The 16696-nt window shown below is 37.3% G+C and overlaps 2 protein-coding genes across 2 annotated transcripts; both read right to left on the bottom strand.

Moving 5' to 3' along the window:
* Positions 1-767: 767 nt before the first annotated feature.
* On the bottom strand, positions 768-5589 carry ASCL3 (achaete-scute family bHLH transcription factor 3). Its single transcript, XM_026850332.1, has 2 exons — positions 3662-5589; positions 768-1635 (listed from the first exon to the last, which is right to left on the bottom strand). The coding sequence occupies exon 2, from the start codon at positions 1628-1630 to the stop codon at positions 1082-1084; it is 549 nt and encodes a 182-aa protein (XP_026706133.1). The 5' UTR covers positions 1631-1635; positions 3662-5589; the 3' UTR covers positions 768-1081.
* A 111-nt stretch (positions 5590-5700) lies between these two features.
* On the bottom strand, positions 5701-15435 carry TMEM9B (TMEM9 domain family member B). Its single transcript, XM_026850333.1, has 4 exons — positions 15311-15435; positions 11830-11938; positions 10746-10880; positions 5701-6887 (listed from the first exon to the last, which is right to left on the bottom strand). The coding sequence occupies exons 1-4, from the start codon at positions 15418-15420 to the stop codon at positions 6732-6734; spliced, it is 510 nt and encodes a 169-aa protein (XP_026706134.1). The 5' UTR covers positions 15421-15435; the 3' UTR covers positions 5701-6731.
* Between the last annotated feature and the right edge of the window lie 1261 nt (positions 15436-16696).

Below are 16696 nucleotides of genomic sequence, written 5' to 3'. Positions count from 1 at the left end.
TTGTAGGCATTTTTCAAATCATTGCTATAAAAACAAGACAGAGTGGATGACTGCAATTAGGAACAAATATACAGCACTTAGGAAGTCTGTAACCATTTTCTGTACATTCTGCTGCACCCACAGACTACCTGCTCTCATGCTGTCAGCAGAAACGTTAATATCAATAATACAATTCACATACAGCAAATGTTAAGAACACTCTCTTCATCTTTGCATAAATGCATTCTATACCACTTAACTGAAACCATCAACAGTCCTGACCTCCCAGTCCATCATTCTGTAAAGACCAACCCAGAGGTCAACCATTATCAGTCAAAGTCCTGAAAAATTTCTGTTGCAGGGTTTTTTCCCCCCACAAGGTCAAGATCTTGACAAATCTCTTTGTAGTGTGTATTGCATGAGCAGTTCCAGTAATTTTTAAGGGCACTGACAGCTGAAGAAGAATTAAATTTTCAATAGAAAGTAGGCTAAATCAACATTTTTAAATGGGATTCAAATATTCATCAATAAGGATGGAACAGCACTTGCAAGACATTATGCTCTTCCTATGTTCAGCAATTGTACTTCCAAGAGCTGCTACCCTTCTCTTTTTATTTTCCCCCTTTTAAACTAAGTTATCATTTCAGTTGGCATCTAACAACATTCCTGGGAACATTTAAAAAGGCCTTTTAAGAGAAACACTGTCAGTTAGACCAAAAATCTTTTAAGAAAGCACATGTGAATAAACCAGTAACATTACAGAAAATAAGAGAAATCAATCTCATCAGTGAAAAGATTTTATTTAAAAGCATGCAGGTTACAATACATACAGTTACTTCACATGCTTTACATTTTTGGTTTGGTGACAATTTTAGAAATGCTTTCCTATTTCCATGAATTAACTAACTTAGGCCATTCAGGTGAGATCTCCCAGTTGTCTTTTTGGTATCTAAGTGTAGTTACTATCTGCAAAATTAAAACTCTTCTCTGTGGGCTGATACTGATGTATAATATGATCTGCTCCTAAGACATGCCAGGAACACACACATCATTAATAATACAGTGGTTACTAGGTTCCCAGAGATGATACCTTCTGCTTGGTTTAGATTGTCTTTAAGAACTGGTTTTGTTTAAGTGCTTTAGGTGCTTGGCTTGGCTCCACGGCATTCTCGTCTGCCATCACAGAATCACTGTACAGAGCAGCCTGCAGGTAACTAATGTATCTTATTGCAGCACGGAGTGTCTCTACTTTGCTGAGCCGTTTCTCCAAGTACTCCTTAGGTAGGTGATGCCTCAGTTTAGCATAGCCTTCATTGACACATTTAACTCTCTGTCTTTCCCTCTCATTCCTCTTTCTGATGAAAGCTGGCCCATAGGAGTACTCACTTCTACAGTAATTATAATAGGGCAATTGGTAGGGAAAGGTGCAGGGCTCACTGTAGAAATTCTCCATTATGAGATGCTCAGACATGAAAGGAAGGAACAAATCTTCAGTGCAAGTGACCTGGTTTGGTGTTTCTGGGGACATGTGAAACGTGACCACTGGGTCAGCACAGAAAGGCCTTGCCAGCTGTATGTGCTGAGTCTCGGTACAGGTGGACAACTTGTCCATCAGGTTACAGTAGCTTTTGTCATCCATGGAGTTCTGCATTTAACCTGGAAACGCATAATTACATAATAGTTTAAACATCTCACACTCAACAGTAGGAAAAAAAACTCACCTGGACTTACCAATACTTGGCATTTCTGGCATTTTCCAGAAGATACTTTTAATGCATTCATGACATTTCAGAATGGTGTTGGATGATTGTTACATAGAGCAGACAATGTCCCATTTGAAAGCACAAGAAAGTACATGTCAGCAACACTGATTAAAATAATTCACCACAGATTTTAAGAAAATAAAGCCACTAAAGCTTCCTAATTAAAATGGCAAACAGTATCCTTTCACCTCAGCTTTAGATGTGAAGAGAAACTACCTTTACATACTCCATATAGGCCTAGCTTGCTCAAAATCTGCCAAAACTTACATCTCTACAGACAATAAACAAAGCAGGCCAACATCTGAGGCATTCTCTCCACCCACATCTCCTCCCTGAAAAAAAATTAAATCTACAATTCCAGTAACAGACTCCCTATCCATACTGAAAAACCTTTAAAGACAATTTTTTTTTTCTCTCTATTCATTTGATGCTTCATTCACTATACTATCTTAATTAGATGGAAAGTTCAGGGAGGAGTGGATCTCAATCTTAATTTTATGTCTGTCAGGTATTACAACCATTCTACATAGAAAGGTTTACAAAAAGTATAGAAGATTAATTTCTGCTAAACCTAACATCTCTTTGGGTCCTCCATATTCCTTCTCCACTGACCTGCAGATTAAACAGAGATGAAATATTAATCCTACTGATAGAGAATGATAAAATGATCAATTTATTAAAGGAAAAAAATGCATGTACCAATAATATTGTTCCAATTATAAACTATTTTACTATGAAGGGGCTGCACACGGTCATTGGGGCACTGCTAGAAGCCTGTAACTCAGACTGCCCTATGAAAACCACATACCCTCTCTTCAGAGCAGTATTACAGCAGGTGTAACTACTCAAGGCACCCTTATGTATTTATAAGAAAGATAATCTTGCATAGGAAGCTACATTATAGTGTCTTCCCAGTATCATTACTCAAACAGCTAAATATCAGCCTAACTGTAATGATTGTTACCTAATAGCTACTTAAATAACTAGTTAATTTTTAAAGAATTACTGTGATCCAGCCTCATCAACTGCAAGCAATACTTGCCTACACAGAATCAATCAAAAAATGCTCTTATACTCACCATATACTTCCACATCTATATTTTGCTGTCTAAAATACTTCAGTTACATGATACCATCTACAACAGAAAACACACCTGAACATTGAACTATGTTACTAAAAACATCTAGATTCCATACTCACAAAAACCTCGCAGAGTTTAAAATGTTCTGACCACGGTTCCATAACATAAATAGGATGCCCTTAATCCTTCACAAGGATATGGGCATATTTTAACATTTTCTAATTACTTCATACCTGCTATGTTTAATACAGAGAGAATTTTTACTCAGTATACACCTATCCTCTGAATATATTCTATCAAAATGCCTCTATTCAGTGTTGTCTGTTTTTCTTATGCACATAGATCTCACAACAGAAATCCTGAGTTAAGAGTTCATTTATACATTATTTATAGTGTTAGACAAGAAAGACACACATCTTAAACTGGTACTTCTGTAGGTAGGCTGAAAGCATGAACACACATCCATTTTACATTAATATGCATATGGAAAATCAGAAGTGAATATATACACTCATTATAAAATGAAAAGAGTAATCTTTCCCTTTTCTACTTACACAGGTTGGGTTATTGTACAAAAAGTTTCTACTGCTAACAACTTTAAAATATTGTCTGAGAAAGAATCAGTTACATAGCAACCCCGCCCCCCATTTTATAGCAAAATATCACTATAGAACAAGAAACCAAAACTGACACAAATCCTCAAGAAGAGATACCTGCAGTACTGACGCTTCTGCTGCACAACTGCATTACATAAAACAATTATCTGCTGCCTTACTACCTGCACAAAGTGCAAAATGCAAGTGTCAGGCTTGTTTGCCTTTTGAACTAGAGACTCACCAATCTTCAGATGAAAGTAAAAATCCAAGGAAACAAGACGTGCTATTTTAAGACTGATGAATACCTGAAAATATCTGAATGATATTAAAAATAATAAGTTAATGTCCCATTTTTATTACACCTTATTTAATAAGAGATCATATTAAACACAATTTATTCAAAAGCTACGGAAGCACAGTTACTGAATAGCTGGTAGAAGTGATTTACAAAAACATTGATATTCAATGAAGATCTGTTGCTAGATGCAGCAACTGTCTTACCTGAATTATGTAGCTTGTTCCACTGAGTCGATGACTACTGCAATTTATAGTCAATTGACAACATGCAAAGTAGCTTAGTTAGATCTGCTCATTTCTGGTTTGGCTTTTCCACCCACACCACAGCTATGATGGCAACAAAACTTAGCATTAAGGGCTAGAAATTTTAAAACTGTATTGAACACAGACTATCTCAAAAAGCAATCAGGCATGTGCTTTGTTTCCTTCCTGTATTTATTCTGTTACAGTCTACTGAAGCAGTATTTTCATTTATTGGCATTTTATATTTTAATGCTAAATATAAGTCAGCTAGAATTCAGTTAAATACCAGCAGGGTATAGCCAGACTAATTTTAAACACAGAAAATCAGCATTTATTTAGAAGAATCTTGTGATGGTTTTGTCTCCAGGTTAGAGGTGAGGACACACATTAGATAGCTTAATACCCTCAAATTTAACCTTCATTATTCCTGCAATTTTAGGAAATTCCCTTACTGTTAAGAAGCATAACATCATATAAAGGGTCTCTAATAAAGCCTTTATAGAGGTAGGCAGGATTTGAATGCAGTGAGCAATTGGTAGCAAGACAGACATCATAAAGCTTTACTTAAGCTTTGAAACACAGTATGATCAGTCTGTATAATCAAATATATATAGGCCTATGGATGCTACATGTATGAGTACATAGCTGTCCAATTGTACAGGTGCAAGAAAGCAGGACACCTAACTTCAAAACTCTGACAGTTTACAGGATTACCTTGACATTTTAGACTATCTCAATTTTTGGCCCTTCTATTGACCAAGGTAAAAATCACACAAAAAAATCCAAAACCAAACCATTATCTTAACTTTCAGAAGACACTGTAAGATTAGAAATACTTGAACTACCACCAGGAAAGCTACATACAGCCAGTCTTGTCGTCTTCAGACTGTCAGTCAAAGAAAACATTCTGCTTCTGCTGTCCTTGTGTGGGACCACAACAAGGCTGTACTCTGCATCCTCCTTTCCACACCAGCTTCAGGCCTCATCAGAAAGGCAGCCAAGAAGTAGAACATCTAGTAGAACTGGTAGGCAGGCATATATTCAACAAACAAGTTACGTGATTTTTCTTTAGGGGACCCTAGGTACATCACTGTCATTTGTAACCAGTTACTGACTCATCAGGGCGGGATGTTGAGCACACTGAACATAGTAACTGAACCCAAGTCTGGATATTTATTTTTTTGGTCCTGTCAATCCACCTTGTGGCTTTTTAGGGGGTTCTGGAGGGGGCTTTTTGTTGCTTTTTTTTTTTTTTTTATTTAAACAAAGAACCCCATGCCTCCTCAATTAACCACACACCATAATTCCCTCCAGATCAACTTTTTTGGAAGACTACAGGACTGAGGAGAACAAAGCTCTGCAAAAAAGTTGCAGTCAGTGCAAATGTGAGGCAACTATGTTTCCAGCCCTGATGTGGCAGAGCCATGTGTAGGTGTAGAGTTTATTTTCCATGCTAGCCGGTCCCCCAGGCAGAACTGCACCCGGCAACATACATGTCCCATGTACCATTTCCTTCCACACTGGAACTGAAAACTATCAGACAATAATCTAACTACATATGCATAGCTAAATTTGAATCAAGGACTAAAAACTTTCTTCAATTAGCAATTTGGTGAGCCTCTCTCCTTTATCTAAGTACATATTTCTACTCTAATGCATTTTCAGAGAAGTGCTTTAAAGATGGAATTCACACACAGGGTAATAAGGGAGAAAAATAATGACATACAGATAATGCAAATCCATTTTTCAAAAATCAGTTTTATCTTTAATTAATACATTCCAAAGGGGATATATGAAAGTTAGTCATCTAGCAACTGTATACCTCTTAAGAGAGATGAGTACAGAATCACGGATAAAAAAATACACCTAACTCCCAAGATGACAGGTGCTAGAGAAAGTATGTGCCTTACACCATCAATCCAGACAAATGCAGAAAGATTTTTATAATAAATATTTCATCATATACTAACTCCTGAGACTTTACCCATGAAAAGAAAGGGAAAAGATTTTTTGACTTTAAGAGATATCATACACATACAATATATTAAGCTATTAAAGCAAAATAGAACAAAATGCCAACACTGTCTTGATATGCACTGCATTTGAGTTTATCTACATCACAGTACTTTAAGTATGCAGCTCAGAGTCAGTGTCCATTTAAGTTTTGCCTTAAATCTGCAAACATCACTTGACATACAAGCATCTTGAAAGTACGAGTGCAAGAAACCAAATGATGAATACAGCCAATCAGGATTTCATTCTCTGGTATGAAAACTACACAGCAAGATTTAGATTTCCAGTACCTAGCATTAGTCAGCAGAAAATCCAAGTATATTTACAAAACGTCTTTACATAAAGTGATTAGTGAGCTATAAGTAATTACTGTGTTCCAAGGTACTTTTTAACCACATAAATAGTAGAGAGAAATATATAGTTAAAAACCACCATAAAGTCACAACTGTAAATAAGGTACCACAGTGGCAACCCAAGGTATCTTAGGGTTTGTTTTCTTTTCAGTTTTGTTAATAAAAGCCATTTGAAAATGTAAAGATTTTAGCTTTTGGTTAACTAATAATCTTAAGGTTTTGTTTCTACTCCAGTACATTCTTTCAAAGTTCAAATACTTTTTTCTTTAGGGTTTGTTTTTTTTTTTTTAATCAATAATGAATTATTCAAGAAAACCCTTCTGAATTGGCAGGATCAGGAAGACATAAATCAGCTCTTTCAATTAGTCCACTTCACTTCCCTGTAGTTATTTTACTGAGACACAATTAACTCAGCACAACATGACGGTCAAAGACAGATTTGCGTTGCTCTTGGACCTGTAACTTCCAACGCTGCTGGGCATACTCCACTTTGTTCAATACATTGGCGCGGCTCCGAGAACGAGCCAGCACATCATGTGCATTTGCAAAAGGCTGGTGATCCTGGAATGCCAAAAATAATTAGTTAGATCTCAATAATTCCACTGAGCAATTACATCAGTCTTTTTGGCTGTTACATTCCAAAGGATGTGGGTTTTTTTCTGGCTTGTGGAGTTAGTTGTTAGGGGTGGGGATTTTTGGTTTTGTTTGTTTTAAGGTAAACAAGCTGTTTCAACGAGCTGGTCAGTAATAATGACCAAGTTTCCAAATAGTTAAAACTGTAATTCAATTTCTCATTCCAAGTAACCTCCACAGGTTTCCCATAGACCAAGCTTCACTGTACAGTCAAACAATTATCTGCTGCCCAGTGACATCATGCCAAGCTGCAAGACAGAGAACCACAGTCTTGCAGCCATTAGTAGCTGGTGGGACATAAGCCTAGAACAGACCCAGGTGCTGGGAGCCTCCTGTTGTTGTTGTGAATGCACTTCAATTTAAAACTGAATTAAAGAGTCAGTTCTGTGACAGCTCATGGCCATTTACCATCAGGCAGTTCAGTATCTTCACACACAGCTGCTATATAAAACCAACACACTCTGATGTTTACCAAACTAAACCTATTGTACTGAGCTGTCTAAAAGCAAAGTGTCAATACAGCTGTCTAAGTGACAGAGCTCAACAATAGCTGAGCACTTGTTTAATATTTACTGTCTGTTTCCTAACAGTACCTGCAAAGCTTTATTTTTTTAAATGGTAAATAAAATCAAATTATAAACAGTAAGAGTTGGAACTGAACTTTTTATTTGGCTATTAAACTTTTTGGACAAAGTCATGTTACTAAAGCTATGTCTGAAAGCATCATATATACAATGCACAATGAAAAATAATGTAACTGTTTTGTATTAAGTAACTGTCTTTTCTCTATGTCTACACTTCATATTCCTCTTTTTACCCCCTCCCCAACACCTTAAGACATTTACATTAATGGATACTTTGTGGCATGATTGTGTAGAGTAGCTCAATGGTAATTCTTAGTAGCACAGAGATTATCATTAATAATACCCACTGAAGTGATGCCTACAGGTCACAAAGCAATACATGAGCCTCACTGGGCTAAGAAATATGCTAACAGAGGATAAAAGACAATCCCTGACCTAAAGACCCATAATCTCACCATAAAAAGTTACGCAGTTAGATATACCTAGAATACCTAGAAATTTAACGGGTGACAAATCACTTCATTCACAGGGAAACTAAATCATAACAGCAACACAGTTCTACCATAAAATATATGGAGAGTACTGGACAAGCTAGATGGTACTGGCTTTCCTGATAAACAACAATCTCAGCTCAAATGCTAGCTACCATCAATTTCTATGTAGACAAGAAGGGGAAAAAAGGAATTTAAGAGGAAAGAGGTCTATGGAAGTGGCTTACATTCATCAGTTGTCACTGCCATCAATGGGCAATAAGAACAAACACACTGGCTTGAAATTCAGCAACAACAAAAAAATCAATGCACATGGTATTTCTAATGTGTGACAAGGAACAATACCTCAAGAACTTACAAGAAGGCAGGCAAAGATAAGGACAAGCCATGAGGAACTTTAAATTATTTCACATTCACTGTGACAGAAGGATAAATGGGAAAGTAGCAACATGAACTAAACAAGAACCTGAAGTGCTTTTTGTTCCAAGCACTGCTGCAGATATAAGCACTAGTGACTCCACAAGCACAGGTAAGGGTCACAATAAGAGTTACAGAAATGCATGAAATTGGTTAAGATGGATCCAGAATTTAAGGTAAATTAATTCTGCGGTTAACCTGAGCTCTGCCATGGGACTCATTCACTTCTTCCACCTATAATCAGAAAATTCTAACCTGGATTTCAAGGTATTAATATAAAGTATAAAATAAATATAATTTTTCTGAGGTATAGCATACAGGACAAGTTTGCCTAATTCATGAAAGAAACTATCCAATTTGGTATAAGAATGTAAACAGAAAAACTGTCATTCAAATGCCTCCCTTTTCTGAAAACAAGCCAAAACAAAACCCAATATCCTCCTAGAAGTGACTGGGAAAATATTAAGGTGTCAATATGAAGACAGTTGGAATATGTCTCCATGTAATACACAAGGAAGTGCAGAAACAGTGGGATGCAGTAGTACAGCTCTGTCTGAAGAACCTTCATTCCAGACAACATTAGATTAAACTTGGGTAACAATCATGTATTTTCTTGTTGTGAAGTCAAAGTAAATAAAGAAGGCACAGCTGATAAGGGCTATAATCTAGGAAAATGCTTGATTCTGACTATGTAATATCCCGCCCTGAAGGACAGAAATGCCTTTAAGTCAAGATGGCCAGTGTAGCCACTGTTGATAAAAAGTAGAAGAACCAAAGAATATGCTTTTCCTTAGTTTACTAACAACGATAGTTCTCACACCAAAACCACCTGGAGAATCTGAGTGCAACTCACATTAAAAATCTGCAGATACAGAGCATAGCATTCACCACTTTTGATACCTTCAGATCCATGCAGACACTGATGCAACAGGCAGTCAGAACTACTGGGCTTTTAAACAGCTTTTTAGAAGTGTTGCCATCGGAATTTTGTTTCACCAAGAACAAACTTATTTATCGCCTCCTATTAGCTTCCTATTTATTTGAAGGAATGGTGAAAATATTCTTAACTATCCTATTTGAAGATATTAATAAATGTTGTAAATATTTTTGACCAATTCCCATTTACTTCAACAGTAATAAAGTGCTCATGTCTACTGAAAGGCTTAGGTTAAGCAGACAGCAATCCTGCCATTTCATACCCTGGATTTGGTTTCAGAAATTCTGTCTAAGGTTATGCCACACCTGAAGCATACTTTATCAGTAAAAGCGGTGCTGCATGAGGGCTCAGTATAGAAAGTACATTGATGCTGAGACTTCAGAATTGTTTTAGCAGTTTGTGCAGTTCAACACTGACTTTACCACCAATCCAGCTGCTACTTTAGAAAACTTTCTTCACATTATTCTATGGTGATACTTCTCCCAGGCATGCAGATTCATCAGGTTCATATGCACACAGATTCATCAGATGCAGAGCCATAGTCTGTATTTTTATACTAGTTTAAGTCCCCCGTCAATACACAGATGACCTGCTCCCACCAACCAGTGCTGCTTCTCCACACTGATCAGGTGCTAGTCTCACTTTCCAACACAAGGTTTTGTAAGGTCTTACACTCCCTTCCTCTAACAGTACTGAAGACAATTTTGTTCCACATTTATTACAACTCAAAACCACCGTGCTGGAGATTGTGAAGGCCAGTAACAACAAGAAACTGAGTCACTAATGGACTACTCCCCTCTTCCTCCCAAAAACAGGCTGTTCTTACCTGCTGGAATACACTATCACATTCTGGTTTCTAGCTGTGATACCAACAAATTATTTCAGCATCAATCACTGTTTTACTTCATTATAATAATTTCTTGAATTTTTAGCATCAACAAATTCAAATTGAAACAACAGGAGATGCAACCCCTCTACTTTCTTCTTTTTGTAGAGAGAAAGCTAAGCAGTAAGCAACCTGCATAAAGGTGATCACTAGCAAGACTGTATGGATCATAAACACTGAAGTTGTATCTCCTCTATATGCTCACCTCCATTGCTACTGTTTCTACTCTGAGAAAAATAATGAGTCTAGAGCTGGGATAACTGAAGTAATCTTCATCTTACTACTTTCTAGCCCAGTGAAAAATGAAAGAGTGGTTTCAGAGAGGTCATCATACAGTTTTCTTCTCTTCCTTCAGAAAATGCATTTACACTGCCTGGCCAAAACACCTGCTCATGCCAAACAGGAATTTAACAACTAACCAGCCGAATCTTTATTGTTAACCTAAGTAGGTAAGAACTCTGGTGAACTCACCCCAATGTCTTCATCACTTTGTATGAGCTGTGAATGTCCAAAGAGACGTCTCTTCAGTATAGGTTCCACCAGTGTAAGGTACACCATGTACAGAAGAAGTAGGCCCAAAATTGACAGGTATATGATGATTGTAACCTACACAATGCAAGCACAGTTTATGCTGGAATTGTGACATTACCCCACAGTTGCTCAGTGGGAAGCAAGGACCAAAAGAAGAATACATGCAAAGTTTGTGATGAGCCTGCTGATCTTTGGTAGTGTCATCACATGACTTAAAACCCACAGAGAAAAACCACCAAACTACAACCTGATATTAAAGGTGTTTGGGGCAGACAGATGTTAGCCTGAAGCAGTTTCTTAGTGACGCCTTGCTAAAAATCTTATGCTATCCCTCTTAAAGCAACTTTGTGTTTTAAATTTCATCTCAACCAAGACAACTGTTCAGTTTGGTCTTTAAACTGGGGTTATAAATTTGGGAGTTCCTGCATGGACTCCATTTTCTTGCACGGACTCCATTTTCTTGCACAAATCTGCATTCAGTCACTAAGAAAAACGGAAGGCAAAAAGAAATACTGAACTTTAAAAGACAAAAAAAAAGAGGAGTGTTATAGAAGATGCACTGCACAATTATTCACCACAGCCTAGGGCTCAATGGCTTCAATAGGATAAGAACATGAAGAATACAGAAATCATCTATTAGAGCAAACATGGACAATTTTACTTTTTAGCTTGCCAATGGACAAAGAAAATGTATAGTAAGAAGACAATTGAATAATGAGAGGCCCTCTGAATAATAATGAAGTCCAAACCTTGACAAAATTCCCTAGAACACTCAGAATTTCAGTAAGGTGTAAAGCTTAATCTCAAAGTGGAGATCTTCAGTAAAGGATCTCAAGCCCATTCCTTCAGATATAGCTTGATGCTGTTATTACTCTAAATTGTGAGCAACTATCATTAAAAAAAGTTAAATCTTACTCTGCTTTAGAAAAATTTTCCCTTTAAAAAGAATGTTTCTCTAGAAGACAGATATATTTACTAATAAGTTGAAGTATTTAATATATGCCAACAGAATTATATTGTTTACCTTAATTGTGACAGAGCTTCTCTCTTCATATTTGCATTCACAACGTAAACAGTATGCTTCTACATCAGGTCCAGGGACAGGCATAGGCTCAACCACATGAAGACAATCACTGAAGACAGACAGAAACTGCTTAGTCATTTTTTAGCTGGTTTTAGCTTACCTGTTCCATTCCACACGCAGACCCCAGCTGCACAAGCTGAGAAGCCACCTTTGCTTAAGTTCAGCTGTTCTGTTACAGGTATCCAAGATTTTAAAAAAGAATAAATAAAATCACTACTCTACAATTTTACTTAAACAAGAAATTCAGCTATTGACAAGGTGCTAAACAAGTTTAAGACTTTTCTAATTCAAAATGTTTTCACTTTCCAGTGAAAGTATTAAAGCTGTTAATATAACAAGTCCAAGGATTTGAATCCCAGCACGAATGCATCATTTGACGCTGACGTTATGGATGAAAGTAAATTCCAGCCATACGCTTCTTTCTTCATCATATTCAAAAGAGCCTTATTCTGCCCTTCCACCTTCTGAAGAGAAATTAACTTTGCTTTGCTTAAGAGAACAGAAGTTCTTTTTTTCTTGCCATCACAAGTTACAGGCATTAAAGAAAAAAAGTCAGATGGGTTGTTTCTCTAAGCAACAAGATAGTGAATAAATAGCATTCAGTTTTCAGCACTGGACTGAGATATCAAAGCATAATTTGACTTAAAAGATCACAATCTACATCATGCCAAAAAACATGGTTGACAATTCTATGGGCACTCTATATCACAGCACTAAAATCCAGCTGCCATGAGACAACCGCTTCCACCAATAACTTAGGTCATTTTGGTAGTTCTGCTAACTCAAGCTGGTTGTTCAGAGTTTATACCCCAGGGTCCCTGCTGAGCACTGACAGAACAAAAATCATGTTTCACCTTCATCGTGGTTAACTTAATGTTAGCAGAGTCAGAAGCAGGTAATGAAACAAAACACATGAAGTGACAGCAGCAGCCTAGGATTCACCACTCTGCTGGGCTAGACTACATCCCTGCAAACACATGGCCAGACACCAACTCATTGCTTCTGTTTTCTTATATTTCTTCTTTATAACTAAAACTACTGAGTGTCAAGTCACATTCTCTGGAAGGGAGTGGAAGGCTTATTTTTCTCATTTATTTGAAAGCCAATTACATTCCTCTGAGGTGGAGTGCAGCATTCAAGCTACAGAATCAAAAATACATGCAGTTTTAATCTAGCAATTTCATATGACTGAAAGCTTGCATCAATATGTTGTACAAGTATAGCAGAAAGCCTCTATGTAGTGTAAGTACAGTAGTAAATCTGGTACTGTGAATATATGAAATATTAACATCTGCATTTTTTCTTCCTCTAGTTCAGTGTTTCAAGTTGTAAGGAAGTGTAAAATCTATCAAAGCCTTAGAATTTCATATTTCCTTGGACTATAATTTTATGGCACTTTTAGAGAAAAATGTAGAAAAGCTGATTTTTTTTTCTAAACAATTCTCCCACTCAATGGCCTCTACATTATCAGTTTCTCCCTTGTAACAGCACCAAGGAAGCAGTTGTTCCAGGGCAAGCCAGGCTAGTCACAAGGACAGCCTCTACATAAGATTGCCAGTTCATGCAGCTTGAGGAGGATGTCCTCCCTCCTGCCACTGCAGTCAGCCTCTGTGCACCAATACTTTCAGAGTACAAAATACGAATACCACCACTTCTCCAGTGGGTTATTTAACCCTGCAGTGCTCAGGCACCCCTATGTTTGCCTAGCACACTGTCCATCAGGATGGGATTGCCTGCAATAGTTCCAAACCAGAGTCTAGAAGGGTGAACACTTATTGGTGTCAAAGCACCCCAGCCCATATTGTTGTCAGCATAGTGTGCTGTCTGCCAGTCTGAAGCCAAAGAACAGACCAAGTGAAAGTGAAGCATCTAAATAAGAGTATCATGATGCCCATTACAGGCTCAATATGAAAAATTAAGTTTTCATCTTATGTCTGGACAAGCCAGCCATAAGTGGTCATTATACTGTACATAATTCATAAAGACACTAAAAATTGATCCGGCTCTTGTCTCAAGGGTAACTCATCTAAATACCTAAAAGATTGTGTACATCACCCAGTTCAATAACAAGCCACTTGCACCGATGCAGAAGACAGAGTACAGCATTAAATTTGTCTGTATGAATCAGTATCTGTCATCATAAAATTAGTCAAGCTTTTGAAGACCATTTTTCCTTCAGTCAGTATCAATACTGATTTAAAGCAAAGCAGGGTCTTGTCTGCTAATAATGTACATGCTAAGCAGTACCCACTGAAAAAAAAAATCCATTTTCATTTGCAGAGCGGTAACACTGCTACTCTGAAATGTCTGCTGCAGCTAGAATTCTCCCACTACATTTCATTGCTGCAACTTAACTTGTCATAGTAGGACTAACGCTGTTAAGATAATCATGTGAGACAAAAATAGTAATTTTGATTGGACAGTATATTTTACAGTGTTATTTCTCACAGTTGTCCTATAAGTAAACTAATAAGTCAAGACACAACTCTATACATATCTGTATCACTAATTTTCTTCCTATAATTATTTTTGTGGGCCTACTCAGGAGCATGAAATTTTCATAATCAAGATGCCAACCTGCTGCTACTCGTCAGACTAAAAAGCCTTTTATAAATTCTTAATGTAACTGAAGAAGTGACATACTACTTGATGTACTGACTCGTTTTTATAGGATCCCCGAGCACTTCGAACATCAACACAACTCTAAAACATGGTATCTTATTTGTACGATTCACACGGACGATGACACTCAAGGTGAAATTACACAAGGGAGATATGCCAATGTAAAAAATCATTGTCAACTTCCTTTCTTCCCCAACCCCTGACCATGCACATCAGTCCTCAGCTTAGAGAAGAGTCTCACAAATGCCATAGCTGGCCTAAATAATATAATAGAGCATGTTGCTGGGGCACAGAGATGCAAGACCTCTCTCTCTAAAAAAATTGTGTTGCAAGATGGCTCAGGCCATCGCATACAACTGCACACTCCGGTTGCAATTCCAAGGAACAGAAGTCTCCAGAAACAAAAGTCTCTAAATGATATGACGGGTTTGAAGAATAGAGAAAGAGGAGACAATACTCTCAAGTCCTAGTTCCATAGCCATGCACCCTTGCCTTTACATCATTTACACATCACTGAATTCGGATTACAATACCCTCTTCCTTTTTACTACTTCTAAGACTAAATAACTAACTAAACATGCAAACAAGTAAACCAGAAGACAGGGCAAAAACTATAGATTTCAAGCCTTGTCCCCTGATATTAATTCCAGAATACTTTTAAAAGAAAAGTTGTAGGAAGTTATGCAAGAGATGTAACTTCTCCTGGCAACACTATAGAAGACTCACATATAATTACTATGGAACAAGTCTTTACCTAGTAAGACTCATTATAATTTTTTTATGGCGCACACACACTCACCAGTCTTTCTGTGAAACATTTTTGTTGTAAATTTGGCCTGAATGGTCTTTGTAAGGTGGGCAGATGCATTTACATCGGACATCTTCAGAATTCTGTGAAGTAAACAACATGCTTATAACAAATTATCATCAGTAACCATAGCCAGATACAGAAAGCACTCTTCACATAATACCTGAAATATTTACCATAAACTACATTCAAGTATCTTTGAATAGTCCTACTCGTGATTTCCTTCAAGTTTAAGAACAACCTTTCAAAATTAATAAGCAAGCAGAGCAATTTGTCAAGTAACACTATTATTTTAGATAGCAAATGCATTCTTCAGGAAAAAAATCTGGAGTTTAAGGTCACTTTTTAAGAAATAACACACATTCAGAAGTTACTGATGTTGGTATACTCAGCTGTTCAATATGAAGATAACCACATAACACAGACATAGTGATGAGCTTAAAAATCAATGAAAGAATATTAACCTTAAATGGAAGTTGGCAAAGAAACCTCTGTGGGTCGTTCATTCTGTCCTCCCTGACCACAACAGAAACAGCTCCATAAGGAAAACTATTACAGGAACTAGTACAACCTACTTCTCTTAAACAGCAGCAGGATAGTGCATGGTAGAGAAAAAGTTAAAAATTGTAATTCCAAATGAAGGCAAAATAAATGTGAAAAATCATAGAAACTTGTATGTCTAAAACTTGCTTTTACAAGTTAAAATTTGCATAAGCAACAAGAGGCACTGCAGAAAGAAGTGAGGAAAATGAACTGTTATGGACAGGGAGAAAGAAGTAGCATCCAAAATTAACATTTAGACCACTAATGGGAAAAAACGAATTTCAGAAAAAGATCACTTTATGTAGTATATCAAAATAGGATAATTCCTGCCTTTCCCAAATTGCATAGGAACTGAAAACTCTTTGGAGAGAGCAGAGATGGTCAGCAAGGGGTTACAGATTAAAGCATTCTCAAACCCAAATCAGAGTATCTTATTTAAGCAAATGATAAGAAACAGAGGATAAACATGGCTTATCTGAAGTTCAAGGCAGTTTCTAACGGCATTGCAAAAGAATGTCTTAAGAAACATTGCTAATAAACTTCTACACTGAACTACCAGGCCAGAGTAACACTATGTGTGTACAGATCATTAAGAAAATCTTGTCAGTACTTCTGGTCTCACCACAGACGAGGCAGATAGCTGATCATCACTAAAAAAGAGAAAATTCAGACACGAGGGTATCTGGACAATAGGAAAGACCTTCACTATTAGGAGACACGATGCTCCCAGTCACCCACGGAGAGGCTCAGATTCCAGTCCCCAGTATTAACGGCGGGGCAGCAGCAGCCCTGGGGACACTCGCCCCGGGTGAGGCGGCCGGAGCCCGCGCAGGG

This window comes from Athene cunicularia, assembly GCF_003259725.1.
Source record: "Athene cunicularia isolate RWA chromosome 5 unlocalized genomic scaffold, athCun1 chr5_part2, whole genome shotgun sequence".
Classification (NCBI taxonomy): Eukaryota; Metazoa; Chordata; class Aves; order Strigiformes; family Strigidae; genus Athene; species Athene cunicularia.
Note: the sequence above shows the minus strand (reverse complement) of the source record. Positions and strands in the feature narration are given on the sequence as shown.

Coding starts and splice junctions, on each gene's coding strand:
- ASCL3 (XM_026850332.1), bottom strand. CDS start 1,630: ATGCAGAACTCCATGGATGACAAAAGCTACTGTAACCTGATGGACAAG.
- TMEM9B (XM_026850333.1), bottom strand. CDS start 15,420: ATGTTGTTTACTTCACAGAATTCTGAAGATGTCCGATGTAAATGCATC. Junction 10,881..11,829: donor GAAGCTCTGTCACAATTAAG/GTAAACAATATA, acceptor TGCATTGTGTAG/GTTACAATCATCATATACCT. Junction 6,888..10,745: donor AAAGTGATGAAGACATTGGG/GTGAGTTCACCA, acceptor TTGGCATTCCAG/GATCACCAGCCTTTTGCAAA.